The sequence below is a fragment of the Arvicola amphibius genome, chromosome 5 (assembly GCF_903992535.2).
Source record: "Arvicola amphibius chromosome 5, mArvAmp1.2, whole genome shotgun sequence".
Lineage (NCBI taxonomy): Eukaryota > Metazoa > Chordata > Mammalia > Rodentia > Cricetidae > Arvicola > Arvicola amphibius.
Window position 1 is genome coordinate 141,906,246 of NC_052051.1, and position 19,372 is coordinate 141,925,617.

Below are 19,372 nucleotides of genomic sequence, written 5' to 3' on the forward strand. Positions count from 1 at the left end.
TTACAATCTGTCTTTTGAAATGGACCCATCCCTAGAAGGGTCCCCTGTTGTTTTTTGAACACCAGGGCAGTTTTTAATATTCCCCGAAAGAACAGTGAATTTCAGGACTTTATGTATGGGGTTTATATTCCATTCCAGCTTTGCCCTTCCTATGAGGAACCTGAAATGTACTGCCTTTGGGAAGTGTCAGACTTCATCTATCTTGGGGGTTAATTTAGACCCTGACCTTCATTGGCCATTGTAGAATTCAGCTTCCACTTGCTAATAAGTTTTTGATTTCCTTGTACTTTCATAAACTATAGAAGAGAAGTTTGTGTTTTAAATATTGTCAAATTTCACATGTGTGGCTGTGAGGGTGAGTCTGTTAAGTTTCTCTCCGACGTTTAAAGACATACCAGTCTGACACATAGTACATACTTATTTTTAATCGTTGAAATGTCTGCTTGACATAATTTTAAATACTGTTTTTGTATCAGACTGAATCTGAAATATACCAAGTGAAGAAGGACGCTAAAAAGTCCACACTAGCTCAGAATTGAGTATAATAAAGGGTTATTTATTTAGGGGTAGACTCATAGATCACAATCCTCTTCACGAACGGGGACCAGGAACCAAAATTGCCCCCAGACCAGTCCTGAGCTTTACTTGGGCATATGTAGTAAAAGAGGCCACACCCCAGTGGGTGGGTAACTTAAAGGCTACTGGTTGTAGGAATTCCTACAGCAACCAAGATCTCATGAAGTTGTGAAAAGAATTAAGGAATTAAGAGGATTATTTAAAAGGAGATTTATGTTTTATAAAACAATTTGTTTCATCTTAAGATCTAATAGGGCTTCCAAAGTAACAGTAGCCACTTTGCCTTATCCTATAGTATATTTAAATACTTAGCCTACTTTAAATGTAGACTTTAACACTAGTTTTATAGACAGCAATAAAATTCAATGGAAAATAAAATAGAATGGGAAAACTTAGGTCCATGTTTACCTATCATGCTGACTCTTGTTTGTTTTTTATTTTGAGACAGGGTTTTCCTGTAGCTTTGGAGCCTGTCCTATGATTAGCTCTTATAGACCAGTCTGGCCTTGAGATCCGCCTGCCTCTGCCTCCTTTGCAGTGATAAAGGCGTGCGCCACCACCTCCTTGCATCCTATTTTTTTTGTTTTTGTTTTTTGATCATGCTGAGTCTTAACTGTTGCTAAAAGAAGCACTCTTAACTGTTGCTAAGATATTCATTAGTAATAGATTGCTTTTATCACTTAGTCCTTTTTTCATACTTAGGTAGAAACAGAAAAGAAAGGTGTTCTGGATTTTGGCGACTTGACCTATGAAGGCTGGAAACCTCTCCCACTCAAGTTAATAAATAGGACACATGCTACTGTGCCCATCCGACTGATTATTAATGCTGTAAGTATTAACCAAGAATAAGAGACTGCCTACTTAATATATTGACTTGATACTATAGGCAATGCTAATTAATTTTTCCTTGTATAAGTAAATTATATTGCTAAAGAGCCTATTAACAGATGTACTGTTATGATTTTGCTGTACCTGACTTTTCTGTTTCTAAATAGAATGCTTTAGCCTGGCGCTGCTTCACATTTTCCAAAGAGCCCATCCATGCTTCTCTGAAAGCTACTCCTTACTCTGATGGGATTGCTCAGCTGGTGGCCCCATCTGTAGTTAGTCACGTGATGCCTGCCAGTTATGATGGACAGGTAAGTTGGGTCAGTTTTAAAAAACTGGTTTAGAAGTAAAGAACAAGTTTCCAAACTACTTTTATCTCATTGGGATTTTATCCTTAATATCAATATACATTAAAATTTTTGTCTTTTATTTAATAGGATCCAGAATTTCTGATAGTTTGGGTTATTTTTCATAGCCCAAAGAAACTCCTTACTTCAGGTATCTATTTTTTTTTTTAACTTATCCTATTTTATAATTAAACTTCAGATTTACAGTTTATTTTCTTGTTAATTAATGACTGTTTTGGGTTATTGCCAAGAATTTTATGTTATTTGGAAGATGGGGAAGATTGTAGGATACTTGGGCTTAAACCTACTAAGTGTAGGTGGTGTAAGCAAGTGCTGCAGAAAACCCTTTTTCTCTCTACTTGTCTCTCTAGTCAGACCTGGGTTTGGATTGTGTTAAAAGCCTTAACTGTTTTTTTTTTATTTTAATTTATTTATAATTTTTGTGTACATGGGCATGTGTATGAAAGGCACAAGGCAATTGTGTGAAGTTGGTTTTCTCCTTCTACCTTTATGTGGGTTCTAAGGATCACACTCAGCATCAAACTTGCACGGCAAACACTTTTGCCCACCAAGCCATCTCCCTGGCCCCTGAATTTTCTTTGGACCCTACAGACATGGTTTTGGATGACTGGTAAAATCTGGAATTAAGTATCTGTTTCCTGAAGTAAAAGAGTAAACTTTTACAGAAATTCTAGGCTCAGCAGAAGAATTCCTGGCCAGAGTGGATATAGAAGTTGACAGCCCAAACCCTATACCAGTTCTTAGAAGTGTGGACCTCCGAGCAAGAGCAGGAATAGCTAGGATTCATGCCCCCAAGGACTTACAGGTATCCTCATCTTCTCTCAATTGTTATTTTTTTTCTATAGGGCTTAGTTTGCTCTTTGAAATTCTATAAACTGTTTGTGTCTACTCCTTTGATATCTGGGAATAACTTTTCTTCCTGATTGTAAGATGTTAGCTCAATGCACACTATGATTAGTATTCTTTGCCATAACAAAATAAAGTGGCATTTTAAACTAATTTTAAGATTTATTGTCATGTTTTAATTGTGTGTGTGTGTATGAGTACATGAGTTGGAGTTACATGTACTTTTTTTTTTTTTTTTTTTTGTTTTTCGAGACAGGTTTCTCTGTAGCTTTGGAGCCTGTCCTGGAACTAGCTCTTGTAACCCAGGCTGGCCTCGAACTCACAGAGATCCGTCTGCCTCTGCCTCCCTGAGTGCTGGGATTAAAGGCGTGCACCACCACCGCCTGGCAAGCATCACGTACTTTTAACTGTAGCCATCTCCTCAGCTCTTTAAACGTCTTGTGCTGATACAGAGCAACTATGAAGGATGTTGCTGTAGGCAGAATCTCCCTCTGCTGGGCATGGTCTTGTGCTTTTCTCAGGTTACAGCTGAGAGGATTAACTGGGGTCGCTGTACCTGAGGTCTTACTGTTATTGTATCCCTTAGACCCCTGTTCCATTCTGCATTCACCATGAGGTGATCAATCATGATTTTTTTAAAGAAATATTTATTTATTTAATTTTTATTGTTTTTATTGAGCTATAAATTTTTCTCTGCTCCCCTCCTCTCCTCCTCTCTCCCCTTTTACCCTCTCTTGTGACCCTCTTGCTCCCAGTTTACTCAGGAGATCTTGTCTTTTTCTTTCTCCTTCCTATATGTAGACCCATATATCCCTCTCTTAGGGTCCTCTTTGTTGTCTAGGTTCTCTGAGGTTGTGTGTGGCTGTTTTTTGCTTTATGTCTAAAAGCCACTTATGAGTGAATACATATTATATTTGTCTTTCTAGGTCTGGGTTACCTCACTCGGTATGTTTTTTTCTAGATCTATCTATTTGTCTGAAAATTTCAAGATGTCATTTTTTACTGCTGTGTAGTACTCTAATGTTATTATGTTGTGTTCAGTTCGATAGTTTTCAATTGTGACTACTTTTTGCATGCATCTTTGCTCTACCCCATAGACTATACATTTGTTGGCTGATGTAAACTCCTCAACAAAGCAGCCCTTGCCTTTGAAAAACGCTGGGAATATTGAAGTTTATCTAGATATCAAGGTAAGAATTTTTGCAAGAGTGATTTAGTATTTCTGCCCCTTAGTTTCTGAAGGCTCCTGTGCTGGCAATCTTGTTAGGATATTATGAGGACCGAGCTAGGAATACCAAGAGGTTATGAAAACTGAGAGGCACAGTAGCCTCGGGTGTGTGCTTGATTCATAGTGAAGCCTGATGCTTTGACTATAAGAATTCTTGCGTAGTTCCTTAGAAGTTTGTGTGGCATCTGTAGGTATGTAGAACTGAGAAGAGTCGTCTGCATACATAGGTTCATTTCTGAGATCCTTAAACGAGTGAGAGCGCGGCACTTAGTGAAAGGAGTGGGGCAGGGAGAGATCTGAAGTTGAGGAGAAGGGAGGAAGGAAATGTCCTTTTGAAAAGGAATAGAGTGGTGGTGGTGGTGCACACACATTTAATTCTGGCATTTGGGAGGCAGATGCAGGCAGATCTCTATGAGTTAGAGGCCAGTCTGGTCTACAGAGAGAATTCCAGAACATCAGGGCTACTGCATACACAGAAAAACCCTATCTCAAAAAGCAAAAAAAGCAAACCAATAAAAATCTAAAAAATAGCACAGAAAGGCATAGAACACAAGAAAGCTTGCTTACATGCATTAAGTTGTGTTTTTGTCATTTCTTAGGTCGCAGAACAAGGAAGTCAGTTTTCAGTGGATCCAGAGAGTCTCTTTCTTAAACCTGGTGAAGAACATGAAGTGGTAGTTTCATTTACACCAAAGGACCCCAAAGCCTATGAAGAAAGGTACTATGAAAATATTTACCTCCCGCTTAGTTGCTTTTCACTCTTGACAGGCACCTATTGTGTTTCAGCTAATACATGATGTAATGATATAGCTAGCTGTGCTTTAATCTTTTCAGTTACCCTTTATGTGTATGTGTGTATGTATGTATGTGTGTGTATGCTTACAGTATCACTGTTGTATGTGTGATGTGTGTGGTATGGGTGTCACAAGCCATGGTGCTTGTGTAGAGATCAGTGGTTGTTTCTCCCTCCGCCATGGGCTCGGGGATCATATTCAGTCTTCAGACTTGCTCAGCAGGAGCTTTTGTCCCTGAACCATCTCAGTGGCCCGTATTTTTTGTCAGTAAGGTGCTTCTCTTAGTCCATCTGAATCAAAGTTAAGAAGTTGCTGCTGTTTTCTTTTTTTTCTATATTCTGACAAAAGGTAAATAAAGCATGAAATATGGTATTCCTCTTTAACTTTTTTCTTCCAGAAAATTTTTACTTCAGTTTTTATTTATTACTTACAATTCTTCCCAGGTCTCTTCCAGGACCTGGACTTTGACGTCTAGGTCATAAATAACTTACAGTCAGAATATTGTTGTTTTTTGTGTTTGAACTTTACTGCATAGGGCTAGTATATGTTACGAGGCACCTACTGCTTATCCCCAGTGTGGAGTATAGAATGCCCACATCTAGTTAGTTCATTACTAGAATCTTTTGGAAAAAAAACAGGGACTAGTTTAAGTGCGTGTTTAAGACTTAAGTGCTTGCCCTCAACCCTGTACTGACTCCTATGACCTTCAACTCTTCCCAGATTCTTCATGAAGAAAGCCCCATGAAATTTCTCTTGTGCTACCGTGTATACATTATTGTGATTATCACTTCTACTGTGTTCTTTCCCCCGGAATATAAGCTTTTGGGATAGAAATAATTGTGCTTTCATCACAGACTAGTCTCTTGGACAAAGGGAGTGTATAGGATGTAGTTGCCAAAAGAACTGAATATGGGACACTTGACTTGTATTTTCTTCTTTGGTTAGGATCCTGAAAATATTTGTGCAGCCATTAGGACCTCAGTATGAAGTAGTGTTAAAAGGTGAAGTTATTTCTTCTGGGAGTAAAACTCTGCCACCTGAACCTCACTGCTCTGATATTCCACTGATTCTGTCCAATAAGCAGTTTCTGACTTGGGGAGGCATCCCTCTCGGTAGGACACAGTAAGTATTCACAGCCACCATCCAAGAGCACTGAGATTTTGTTGTCTAATTATCTAATGTTACTCTCTCAGGTGTTAAATGTGACTGTATTATTCTCTTAAGATTTGAGGTAAAGCTGTCATATATTTACTTGATCTTCATATGAGAGTAAATTTGAAAAATTTTACGATATCTGATTTTTAAAATGCATCTCAAACTGCTTTTTATTTTCTTAGGCTTTTTGGTGAGTTCTTTGTTGAGTAAGCATTTAGGAGTGTAAACCTTCTTTTATGGAAAGGCAGAGAGATGATAATCAAGGCACTGTTTCTTATTAAGGGAGTTTGCAATCTAGTTGATAAATACTTAGAACAAACTTCAATTAAGTGATAATGGTCTTCTTTTTTTGTGCACAACAGGGATTTCTTATTTTATGTTAAATGAAAAAAGAAATTAGTTTCAAAGATTCAAGGTTTTTCATACTAGCTACCTGCTCCTTATATGTCCACTTTACTTATATTCTGATGTCTTTAAAAAGTGAGCTTGCCAGCCTGGTCTACAAGAGCTAGTTCCAGGACAGGCTCTAAAAAAGCTGCAGAGAAACCCTGTCTCGAAAAACTAGAAAAAAGAAAAAAAAAAAAAGAAAAAAAAAAAGTGAGCTTGCTGAAAAGACTACTTTGTACAAATGAGCCTGGTAGTTCTGTCCTCTTGTTTCCCAAAGAGTTCCAGCTCCGTTAAAGATTTGATGACATATACATACATACATAAAGTAAGGCCATCTGAGAGGAAATTAGAGAGAGATATTAAAGGGAAACCTTCCCTGTTGAGTCTTAATAAGCCCTACATTTCCAGAAACAAGTTGCATAACTGTGGAGTGATGCCTCTAGCCTACCTAGGTGAGCTGTACAGTTAGCCTGTTCTTAGACGCTGTGGTCAGGTTCAGTTGACTTTGTTTTGCCACTGTAGCAATATCCACGGAAAAGAAGACATTTAAAATGTGTCATTGTTTTTAGGCTTCAGAAACTAGCTTTAAGAAACAGTTCTACAACTACAGCCCAAAACTTGCGACTGCTTATTAAAGGACAAGACCAGGATTGCTTTCAGGTTTGTAACAGTCTTTGTTTTGTCTGATATAAACACTTTTAAAGAATGATCTTGTTTAATATTTTGTTTTATTTATGTAACAGGGTTTCACTGTATAACCTAGGCTGATCTGGAACTCATGATTCTTCTGTCTCCCACAGGCCTATACCACCACACATGGCTTCTGCCTGATGTTTTTTTCTTAGTACAGAACACTCAATATATGTAGCCTATATGTTGTCTTGTCTGAAGTCAGTCTCAGTATGTAGCTCTGCCTGACCTGGGATTCGCTATGTAGATCAGGCTGGCTTTGAACTTGGAGATCCACCTGCCTCCCAAGTGCTGATTATAGGTATATGCCACCACACTTAGCCTAGACTAGGTGGTTTTGTATCTGTTGTTGTTTTTTTTTTTCTTTAGTGCTGAGGATGGAACCCAGGGTCTTGTACATACTAGGCAAGCTCTCTGCTGTTGGGCTGTCTCCTCATCCAGACTGATTTTTTTGTTTGTAGTTTTAAAGATTTTTAAAATTTTGTTTTATATGTGTGAATATTTGCCTATGTTTATGCAACATGTACATGCCTGGTGCTCTTAGAGTTCAGAAGAAGGTGTCATTCTCTGCAACTGGGGTTACAGATGCTTGTGAGTGCCATGTAGGCACTGGGAACTTAACCTTTGTCCTCTTCAAGGGCAGTTCTCTTCATTGTTGAGCCATCTTTCAGCCTCCAAGGCTAACTGTTAGAGAGTTTGTATAGCACAATTAATAAAACCCAGAGACAGATACTGGGGTTCAACCTGAGGGTTAGAAAAGCAAAACAGCCAGCCACTGGCTCTTACCTCTGCCTCAGTCTGAAATGGCGATCCTGACTCCAGGAATCTCATATTGAGACTGTGTCTGAGAACTGTCTCCTCCCGTCTTATATTCCTAGGACTGGGATTAAAGGCGTGCACCACTACCCGGTTTCTATGGCAAACTACTGGGATTAAAGGTGTTGTCACCAGTGCCTGGTCCGTAAAACTGACCAGTGGGGCTGTTTACTCTCTAATCTCCAGGCAAGCTTTATTTATTAAAATACAAATGAAATATCACTACAAGTTTATGTTTATGTATTTGAATTTATATAGTGGTTATTTTTAAATTGTAGATTAAGAACACTTTTGGCTCAGAAGAGAGATTGACCAGTAACTGTGAGATCAGAATTTGCCCAGGAGAGGACTGTGTAATCTCTGTGTTATTTGCACCTACTCGATTATCTTGTATGTTGGCTAAACTAGAGATCAAGCAACTTGGAAATCGTTCACAGCCAGGCATTAAGTTTATGGTAAGAGAACTTTACTGCATTCTTCCTTCCACAGAGTTCATGTTAAGTTATAACCATTGCTTTAATAATGGTAAATTATGGAGTATTTTTTCTGGGTTATAAACTTATAAACAAACTATATGATAATTATCAAGTCATTAAAAGCAACCATTGTGGAATTTATATAACCACCAAGTATCCTAATGCTTTTAAATTTTCATTTCAGCTTGAGAGATTTGAAACATACCTGTAAATCCAGATAGGGTTATTCAATTCAAGAAATTATTGTTTTAACACATTTGGTTCATTATAAACAGCAGATACCACAAGCTAGATAATTATTATTTTATCTGTAGGACTGTTTTGCCTATATGTCTCTCTATACAACATGTATCTGGTGCCTATGGATACCAGAAGAGGGTATTGGGTCCCCTGGAACTAGAGTCACAGACTGTTGTGAGTTGCCATGCGGGTGCTGGGAATTGAACTCAGGACCTCTGGAAGAGCAGCCATTGCTCTTAACTGCTGAGCTATTTCTCCAACCCCACACTAGATAATTTTTAAATATTTATTTCTCTTAATTCTCAAGCTGGGTGTCCTAAATCAATGTGCCAGCAAATTAACTGTCTTACAATGAATTGCACTCTGTTTCAAAGATGGCACTTATTTTTGACACGTTCTTTACTTTGTATAAGAGTGATGAACTCTCCACCTTTTTTTGTTGTTTTTTCTTCCTTTCCTTTTCTTCTTTTCTCTTCTTTTTATGATTCAGGGTTTCTCTGTGTGTAGCTTTGACTGTCCTGGAACTCACTTTGTAGACCAGGCTGGCCTTGAACTCACAGATCCACCTGCCTCTGCCTCCCTGAGTGTTTGTATTAAAGGCATGTGCTACCACCCGCTCAGCTTTCTTCACCTTTTTTGGGGGACAGGGTGGAACTGGCTTCTGTAGACCAGGCTGGTCTTGAACTAGAGATCTGCCTGCCTCCGCCTCCCGAGTCCTGTGATTAAAGGCATGCACCACCACCTTCCCAGCTTCCTTCACCTTTTATAAGCATACTAATTGTAGTTTTGAAATCAGGGCTGTCATGACTTCAGCACTTCCTGTAAGTCCTGCTTTCTAATGCTGTTATGTTGGGGATTATTTTAGCCTATGGATTTTGTGAGACACCAACATCCAGACTTGGCAAATGTCTCTTGATACAGTTTTCTAGACTGTGTTCCAGATAGTAGACCTATAGAGACAAATTTTTAAAAATTTTAAAACCATTTGCACAGATATGTTCAGATCTATAGATAAAAGGTGTAAATCATAGAGGAAAGAAAATAAGGGCATCACAGTCAAATGACACCCCAGCTACAAAGAAGTGAATTCCCTTCAAACTACATGTTTTTCTGGCAGTGAGGCCAGAACTGGAGTTTGTGTTCCCTTTGTTAGTGTCAGATAGGAATACGATCAATATGAGCTAGGCCAAGATAGCTTGTCTGACATAGGAGTTAGTATCTGTGGAGCTACTTACTTGGCCCCGTGGTCGACTGAACTGTTTGAATATGTAAGTGGTCATTCTTAGAACTGTGGCAAAGCTTTAATGTACATGGGTGCATATTATATCCTCTAAAGATGATTTAATGGGTATGTGGGGATATACATAGGACATGATAACAGCCATGCCATTTTATATAAAGGACGTGATCATCACAAACTTTGGTGTTTATAGGTATGGGGTGGTTGTCCTGAAACAGATCCCCTGAGGATAGAAGGGCAGATGCACGGAAAGAATAGTTATATTGAGTGTTTTCAAAGCTTCCTTTCCCCTTTATCATTTTCTGTTTAATTTTATGCAGCTAATTTATTCTTAAAACTGTAGGAAATGAAAAAAAATTGAAGTATTTTTTACTTTTGTAACTATAGGAAGTAATTTTAAACAATAGGATTTGTAGGTTTCTGCTTTGAAGGTCTTTATAACTGAGGTATCTGAACCCTTGGTTTATTTTTCGAAGGCTTGACTCCTGTAAAAATTGGAGCAAACATCTCTCAAACCTGGTTTCCATCTCAAGCTTTTTGTGTGTGGTCGCCAGTGTGGTCCTGTTTGCAGGCTTCCCTCTGACAGCAGCTCTGCTAAAGGACTGTGAGAGAGTGGGTTCTCCCCAAGTATTCTATTATGAAGAAAATTCCTGAATTGCTGAGAAGTTGAAAAATTACCATTTAGATTCTACAATTTATGCTTTGGTATATTTCTTTTACCACACAGCTGACCTCGTACTAGTATATCTGTCTTTTTAGGCATTTCAAAGTAAATCACAATTGTATGCTTCACCTTACAAGTGTATGAAAGCATAGCTATACTAGTTCTTTATTTAAGCTTGGCTTATACAACAGGAAATGGTTGTTTTTTATATAGTCAGAAGGTATGCAGTTCAGCAGTACTGCATATGTAATAGATACAAACAAATGTATGATATAGTATGTAATATAATGTATATGGTAGACTAGAGGTTGGGTAATTGCTAGCCCAAGGATACTAAGACTTCAAATGTATTAATTCTATGTTTTCTTCTGACTGTAATATATTTTCTGCTTTCTTATGTAAAAATATTTTTTGATGTGTCTGTGTGTTTTTTAGATACCTTTGTCTGGATATGGAGGAACAAGTAATCTTATCTTAGAAGATGTTAAAAAATTATCTGACAGTTACTTGGTAACAGTGAATAATTTAATCCCTGGCAAAGAAAGTAAAGTAGTTTTTTCTATTCGTAACACTGGCTCCAGAGCAGCCTTTGTTAAAGCAGTATGTTTTAAAGATTCTCAAAGAAAAGTTTTGCTGGATCCTAAAGTAATGAGGATTTTTCCAGATAAATTTGTGCTTAAGGAAAGAACCCAAGAAGTAAGTATAAAATTTCTTCCCTAAAAATAGTTATATTTTGATTAGGATTAATTATGTATTTTATGGCCAAGGAGTATGGGCTAGAAGCACTTACCTGGTTTTTCTGGAAGAACTGTACCTCACCTCCCACTCACAACCCCTCACACACAGAGAGTCTGTAGCCCTGACTGCCCTGGAATTGTTGACCAGGCTGGCCTCTATGCAGAGATCTCCCTGCCTCTGCCTTCCAGTGTACTGGTTCTCGTGTCTGTGTTCTACTTAGTACTGCAGAACTGTTCCTTCAGAGTGAGATGACTTATTGAGGAAAAATACTGAATATTCATACTCCCTGTTTTTTTTTTTTTTTTCTTTTTCTTTTTTCTGTATCAGGATATTACTTTAATATACAGTCCATCACACAGAAAGAATGACAGTAAACCTGCAACAGAACTGTTAACTGTGTACTTCTTTGGTGGTGACGAAATCTCCAGACAGCTGTATCGAAGGTAGATACTTCATTTAGAGCTGTTGGGAACTGTTCAGTGAAAGCAAGGACAGTTGATGGTTTGGAAGTTCTAGAATATACCTCACTATTTATTAGTCAGCTGATGGGCAAAGAAAACCATGGGTAAAATTTGTGTGACTCATAAATTGCAGAGTGTGAGTCAGAAATACTGGGGACACCTATGCTGTCCTGCATTCTGCTTTTTTATTAACATGGATATTTATTAACATGCCCCTTTACTTAGTCATCATACTTTGCACTGACTCTGCTCCTAGCATGCTTAAGAATATATCAGATCAGTTTCAGAAAAGAGTTTAAAAACTACTGACAGATTATATTATATAAACCTACATGATTAATTTAGAATATTTCTAGGACAGTTATAAATTACTGGAAAAGGTAATTGTGTGTAAAAAGGTAAAAAAAATGTGTAGGATGGGTTGACTTATAGATACTTTATAAAAATTGTTTTAATATACTGAGTTGGAAAGTTTGGAATACTACTCTAGGTCAAGTTTGATTAAAAATGTTACATTATTATATGATAAATTCTGGGTGCTTCTTATAAAGTTGAGTTTCTTGGGCTAGAGAAGCTAGATGATGATCATGCTGAGAAGATAGCTCACTATGTGATTCTTCAAACCTGACTTTTTTTTTTTTTTTAATTGTTTTGAGACAGGGTCTCTCTACATAGCCCTGGCTATCCTGGAACTCACTGTTAGACCAGGCTGGCTTCAAACTCACGAGATTCACTTGCCTCTGCCCCCCTGAGTCTGGGATTACAGGAGTGTGCCGCACGCACAACTGAACCTGGCTTCTTAATTATTTTAGAATAATTTGAAGAAATCAGTTACCACATTTCATGTTTTCCTTTCTCTCTACTGAAACATAAAAAATAGTGTATTGTTTCATAACTCGTATTTATCACAAACTTATAGTACTAAAATTTCCTCTCCATGTACATCTGAGAATCGCAGAGATGTGTAGTTTGGTTTTCACTGCAAAGATCCTTTGGAAGACGCCTATTTTTACAGTAGTTGTGTGGCTACTTAAATATTTCCCTAAATAGCTTATCATTATTTATTGCATTTTTTTCCTCTCATTGAGGCAAGTCTGTGACCAAATCGTAACAAATAATGAAAAGATGAGTCCTCAAAAGGATCTGTTCTCCTTTCCACTCTCACATTAAAGAGCTCCTGCTTTGATATTACTATTGAACTAAAACTAATGATTTCACTACCATTTCAGCTGACCTTCCAAAGACAGGTTTGACTCTAAAAAGTACTTGTATTAAAACTCTATGTATGAATGTATCATGCTTTTTATGGGGTTTGCCAAATACGTTAAAGTCTGATTTAGTCACTTTCTATATAACGTGAATAAACATCTCTCCTGGCAGAGCCCTGCTGCATAAACCAGGGGCCATAAAGCAGATTCTTCCGGAACATAGTGTGCTCCAAAACATCGACTTTGCTGAAGCATTTCAGGATGAGCTGCTCACAGATGAAGGTAAGAAGTGTAACATCCCTGATCTTCTGGGTCACTTATCTAGGCATGGGTGTGAACAGGAACGAGGTTAGTTTGGATGTGGTTAGCTGGATCTGAGCTTTCAGTGTCCTCCATGGGGTGAGAATGGCTTCTTCCTCTCAGCCTTGAGGATTTGAAAAAAAGAGGGAAGAACTTTGCTTTATAAATACTTTTGGTTTCAGGAAAGCATTTAAATGTCAGTAAAGAGAAGGTTCATGAATGGAAGGAGGATTGGGCCATTATTACACTCTGGTTCATGCTGTTTCAGATTTATTAATTGTCCATCTCAGTGTCTGTGCTACTGATGTTATATTCAGGAAGTTGCCTGCCTCAACTTGATATGCCTTGCTTTGTTGACTCCTATGGGAGGCCTTCCCCTTTCTGAATGGAGGAGGAGAGAATGGGGGGAGGGGATAGGCGGAAGGTGGGAAGAGGGAGGGGAAACTGTGGTTAGTATTTAAAATAAATGAAAAACTTTGATTTAAAAAAAAGGAAAAAAGTTTGAAGTAACCTAAATGTCTAAGCAGACAGGCCATTAGACAGAGATACGAATTTGTGATGAATTTCATTTTAAAAAGGTGTTCATTTATTAAGAAAAAGACCATTTAAAATTTTTACAGCAAAGTATCATTTTGGCAAAATAATATATAAATATTTATGTAAATAAAATCACACTTGAATATATACATTTAGGTTAAGATCCATCTTTGCTACTTTAGAACAGCATCCCTTCCTCAGGAAAGTTCTAGCTAAGAGATAAACTGCAGTTTGCTGTGGGCATGCATAGTAAGTAACCTTGCAGCTGTGGTGAAGATGTGACTAAGAAAGCAGGTAGAATTTGCAACGGTTTGGAAATTGGCATAATTTCACCAGCTGTGATAGTCCACGCGCCTGCTGAGTAGAGAGATAGGTCCCAGCTGTGTGGCACTAGGATGCAACCCTTACCCATAAAGGGCTGAGAGTCGAGAGGGACAGATCGAGGGAAAGTTAAGGTGTGTGGTGAGGAGTAGAACACCAGAGTGTGTTTAGGAATGGGAAGGCACAGAGGAAGGGCTAGTTCCTGAGAATGAGCTGACTCATTCTCAAAGTGGAGAAGATGGACCAGGATGAGGAACGATGTTCCAGGGTGGCTCTTTGTCCAGAAATTCAAGAAATGTGTTGTTTTGGCAAACCCATAAATAAATAATAAACAACTAACTGTTCTCATAATTTATAGTCATGGCATAGTTACTATAAATTTAAACTTATGACCTGGCTTGGTGATACATGAATGTAATGCAAGCATTTGGGAGTGGAGTTAGGAGGGTCAAAGGTACAAGACCAGCACTGGCTGTATGAGATTATGTCTCAAGAAAAACAACAAATTTTACTGTTACTTTTTAATTTCCATTTAAAATATGTAATTTTTAAAGGGTGATAAAATACACTAAAATTTCTTGTATATACACATTTAGACAGCCTTACCTAGAGATAGTCATGATTCTCCCCCTCTTTAATTAATCTCGAAATGTTTAGTAATGATAATACTGACTGGTTCCTAGATTTGCTTAACTGTGAAACTTGCCCTTAGCCTTTTCATGCTTCAGATTCCTCCTTTTAAATGTGCACCTCATACCTCCCTCCAGGAGTCACTCTGGAAGTCTAGTTAATCCGAAGAACTAGGCAGTACCTCACTCAACCAAATATGCTTTGTGCCATACATATCTTAAAAAATATTCGTGTTGTAAGGCTCATGGTGTCCCTCAGATAGATGAGTACTGCTTCCTGTTCCAGATAGTAGCTGAGGGGAGCTAAAGCTCGGAGAGGTTGCAGCAAAGATGATTCTTCGCATTAGGTTCATAGTTTGTCAGCTCCGATGGTGAACAGTCTGTACCCATCAGTGGTATTGATAATTGAGATGCTTCCTACCTCAACCTAAGGGAATAATATGGCTGTGTGTCAATTCATTGTTTTGTTTTCTGCTGTGCTTGTGTGAGGGTTTATGTGTTTCAAAGCATGTTCTTTTGCAGCGTGTGATCTTCCTCAGCGGCCTAATGACATTCAGCTCTTTTATGGAAGCATGCGTAAAATTACCCTGTCAGTAATTGGAGAATTCCGAGATTCCGTTTCTAGCAGAGAATTTCTTCAGCCTTCTTCCAGTACTATGTTGGAATCTAAAAGGTAAAGCAAATACACAGAAATCTTGCACTAGAGTTCATGACTGATTCATACTGCAGCTCATCTTCTTCCCACTATACCATGTTTTTCTCCCATTTCCCCACCTTTTTAATGTATTTTGAAATTATTTAAAGCTCCTGGAAAAGGTCAAAAATAGACAGCTTCTGAAAACCCAATACTCAGATTTCCTAGTTGTTAACATATTTATGTGCCATCACTTTTTTTAATAGAAATTTTTGTCTTAATCACGTAAGAGTGAACTGCAGGCATGAGTAACCCTAAGTTGCTAAAGTTAGTCCTATAGTTAACTTATCAGAATTAGAACATTAACATCAGTACAGTCCATAGTGCATGGATTCTGCCATAATAAAGCCCTTCACAGTCAAACCATGGAAGAAGATCCTTTTCTCTTGTCTGGAATCCAAGATTGTACTGCATTTTGATGACCTGTCTCCTCAGTAATGAGCAGTCTGTCTGTCCTTCCTTACCATTCATAGATGAAAGAGTATGAATGGATTTTCAGATCAGAACCTCAGAGTCAGAAGAATCCCTTAGTTAGGCTTTGCTGGTAATTTGAGATCAGTTACCTGTGGTTCTTCCCAGGTACTTTTTGTATTAGTACCTGTGTTCTAGACCAGTTTCCCACAGGTTCTCTGTGTTGAGCATGTGATAAAAGAGAACTATTTCAAGCATGAAAGTTGTTTTTCAGTTTGGTAATTCAATAATTTAAATGATAATTTTCAAAGAGCTATATCCCATAGGCTCATAAATTTACTTTTTTTTTTAAACTACGTACAGTTGTAAGCAGATGCTACACTAAACATGCTATTACATCATTCCGTAGACAGGGTATTAGCATGCTGCCTCTGAGATTACCAGATCTACCTAAATCATTTTTTTTCCCTGAGTTTTCCCAGTAAAAGTGAGAAAATAGTGTACAGGCCAGCTGCTGACCATTTTCCTACCATAGATTTTTTTTCATTTTGCAAATTCAGCTTTGACACGTTCAGCAGAATGCCAAAGAAACAGCGCTGTTTAATTTTTTCCACGTGTCTCACAGGAGGCGGATGGCGCTGACTGGTCGTGGTTTGGTTTTTGTTTTTTCACTCTGTAGACCAGACTGGCCTCAGACTCACAGGTTCACCGCGTACTGGGGTTAGAAGGAAGCATGTGCCACTGTGCTCAGCAGTAGTAATATTTTTATAACTTGGTTAAAAATAGTGTTTTCAAGTTTCTCCACTATCGAGCTAATATATTTTAAACAAATTTCAGGTGTAGTGAATTATTTTATTACCAAATTTTTTATATCTGTTGGTAATTGCTGCCTGACTCATGTTATTGCTATCATGGTAGTCAGAGCATTTCTTTTCATTCTGTTCTCTTATATTCTCAGTTCTCAGTTGGCTGTCCACTGTGAAGAAGACTTTTCTCCTTTGTATTTACTTACTGCTGGCAGGGTGGGCTTGTGTAGTCAGCACGACTCTTGTTCTCTCATCTCATTCTGATTCACTGGTCCTTTGCTGGGTCTCCCGTCAGTCCTGAGTGTTTTCTTACTCAGGGCTTATCTGACTCTACCCCTCCCAGGTTGATGATTCTCATTTCTGTTAGAAGTGCCTTTGTTTAGAAAATGACATGAAGAACCAGGGAATGCCTTCGATGTGCCCGTCCTACTATAGTGGAAGACTTAAGAAATCATGGATTCATGTGTAAATCCACGTTTCTATATCTATTTCTGTTCGTAAATATGTCAGAAAACATGAGTTTATATAAATGCCCCCAATTCCTTTCTATAGTATATCTTTCCCACTGTGTTTTTCTCTGACTGACCCATTATTCTCTTTTGCCTTAAGGTTTCACTCAGTCTCCCACATTCAAACAATGCTGTTGTATTTTGTTTTCCAAGCCCAGTGCTGCAGTGCACACCGGCTTAGTGTCCCCATGTGTTCAATACCACTTCCCAACCCCAGCTGCCAGTAACCCTCTCACCTGCCTGCCCCTCTGTTCTTATTCCTTTGCTTTAGTTCTGATAATTTCAAAGGCATTTAAAGGATTAATTAAATTTAGCAGTTGCAGATATCACAGAGTCAGGAACTTGTCCTTAGTAAGTAGAGATGCCAAGAACCAGCACTTGCTTCACCTGGTCCTGACTTTCCCAGTGCCTCTCTCGTTTTCTGGTGCTGTGAAGTCTGATTGGAAACCAAGGTGATCAGGTGCTGGTTAGAAGAGGGGCAGGCTTCCCCTTTGATTTTCTGCTCAGTGCTGATTGGAAATAAAGCTGGAGCCCACGTGTGGGGCAGAGTTGGGACACTGCCCATTTACACTTCAATTATGATTTATGTTTTTGTGATTACAAAGTAAGTTTGACTTAGAATTGTTTTGTAAGGCTTACTAGAAAATAGTGCGAGTCTCCCTCGACTGGATTAGTGTTCTTTCCTGTGGCATCTTCCTGAAGACTCTGCCTTCTCAGAGGAGTTTGTGTCACTGCTGTGAACCAGTTATCATTGTGCAGTCAGAGATACGTTAAAGAGTGATTGGTTTTTCTTCTTTCCTCCCTTCCTTCTTTCGCTCCCTTCCTCTCTCCCTCCCTTTTTCTTCTTTCTTCTTCCTTCCTTTGATAGGGTCTGTCTGTGTAGTCCTGGCTGGCCTGGAATTCCTGTGTAGACCAGGATAGCCTCCAGCTCACTGAACACTACCTGTCTCGGGCCTGCAGTGTTGGAATTAAAGGCATGTTCCACCATGCTTATTGAAATTGATTTTTCTTTTTATTGGGCCATTTTTCCATTAAATCTTTTAAAACATTTAGGATACAGAAGTCAGGCAGAAAAAAAAAAGGTGGAAATCATCAAATAGTTTGACTAAATGTACTCTTACATTCTTTTTTTTTTTTAACTCTCCATCTTTTCTCTCCTGTTGTGCTAGGGTCAGACCCAGGGCATTGTCACGCTTGGCAAGCACCCTACCTCAGAGCTACAACCCAAACCCTACATAGAAATTTTAAATATAAAATATGGAGACTTCATATTTACTAAAAATTATATGACATTAAACCCTTTTACTTGTATCATAACCTTATTTTATGAAGCCCTGATATAAAATGTGAAATAATTAGATTTGTTAATATTTTTAAGTCTCTTTTCTGTTTTTAAATATTTTCCCCCAGTGAATCTGGAACTTCTCGAAAACAAAGTGGCAATGTCTCTTTGGATGTTTTGCCAGTTAAAGGCCCTCAAGGTCCTCCTTTTCTCTCACATATTGCCCACCCAGCTCAGGACACACCAGCCTCTGAAGAAAGTTGGGCTGTCCATCCGGAACACTTGATTCTGGTAGCTCGTTCTTCTTGTGATTACTTGGGTAAGGACTTCTCAGAAGTACATTTAGGAGTCAGGGTTTGCATCCCTATATCTGCAGTTCGTCCTCTGAGACCTGTATTTTATGTAAGGAGCTAGCTCTACCTGCTGCTTATTGATGTAACAGTGATAACTGTTGATTCAGGGCAGGAGCAAATGGTACATACACGTTTCCCAAAGTGAAGTCAGGTGAGGGCATTTTCAGGTTTACATTCTCTCTAAGCTGGTTCTGGGTAGCCAGTGCCTTTGTAGTTTTCAGTAGTTGTCAAGGCCCTCTTTAACACAGACTTGAAATTCCTAGAGATGAGCTGCTGAGAGAAGCAAGCAAGCTATTATTATATAAGAACATTTACTCAAGATTCAGTATTACTGACCTTTGTTTTTTCACTATGGCTAAATGAAATTAACATTGTTTTTCTGGTGTATTAGGTGACATGGCAAAAACTGGACGTTTCCAGATTATAAATAACTTTGTTAGGGCACTGAAATTTGAGCTATACTGGCCAGCGCATTGCCTGACAGTCACACCACAACATGGATTTATCACACCGCAGTAAGTATGCTTTTTTTTTGTTTTTTTTTCTGTGTTGTTATTCAGATGCTATCATGGAGGCTTTTGTTTGTTTGTTTTGAAGACATGGTATGAGCTTATGTAAGGACTGCTTTGCACCAGAGCAAAGGTCTGCACCAGGTCTGCTCTGGTGCAAAGCAGTCAATTCAGGCACACTGAGTGCTTATCTTATGCAGCATGCCCTTGTCAGCTACTGAGAAAAAAATAGGGGAAGGTAGAACAATTATTTTACAGATTGCCCCAGGGATTCCATAGATTAGCTATTAGTAATGGAAAATAACT

At 38.4% G+C, this 19,372-nt stretch overlaps 1 protein-coding gene across 2 annotated transcripts in view; it reads left to right on the forward strand.

Annotated features, from left to right (window-relative positions):
* The window catches only part of Cep192 (centrosomal protein 192), a 76,130-nt gene that overhangs the window by 42,937 nt on the left and 13,821 nt on the right, over positions 1 to 19,372 (forward strand). For both annotated transcript variants that reach the window (XM_038329553.1, XM_038329555.1), the window contains 15 exons: positions 1,279 to 1,404; positions 1,572 to 1,715; positions 1,842 to 1,902; positions 2,438 to 2,577; positions 3,716 to 3,808; positions 4,446 to 4,564; positions 5,586 to 5,762; positions 6,752 to 6,842; positions 7,967 to 8,143; positions 10,744 to 11,004; positions 11,374 to 11,489; positions 12,888 to 12,997; positions 15,025 to 15,175; positions 18,333 to 18,523; positions 18,949 to 19,072. In XM_038329553.1, the coding sequence (XP_038185481.1) occupies positions 1,279 to 1,404; positions 1,572 to 1,715; positions 1,842 to 1,902; positions 2,438 to 2,577; positions 3,716 to 3,808; positions 4,446 to 4,564; positions 5,586 to 5,762; positions 6,752 to 6,842; positions 7,967 to 8,143; positions 10,744 to 11,004; positions 11,374 to 11,489; positions 12,888 to 12,997; positions 15,025 to 15,175; positions 18,333 to 18,523; positions 18,949 to 19,072 (2,081 nt within the window). The remainder of the gene's footprint in view (positions 1 to 1,278; positions 1,405 to 1,571; positions 1,716 to 1,841; positions 1,903 to 2,437; positions 2,578 to 3,715; positions 3,809 to 4,445; positions 4,565 to 5,585; positions 5,763 to 6,751; positions 6,843 to 7,966; positions 8,144 to 10,743; positions 11,005 to 11,373; positions 11,490 to 12,887; positions 12,998 to 15,024; positions 15,176 to 18,332; positions 18,524 to 18,948; positions 19,073 to 19,372) is intronic.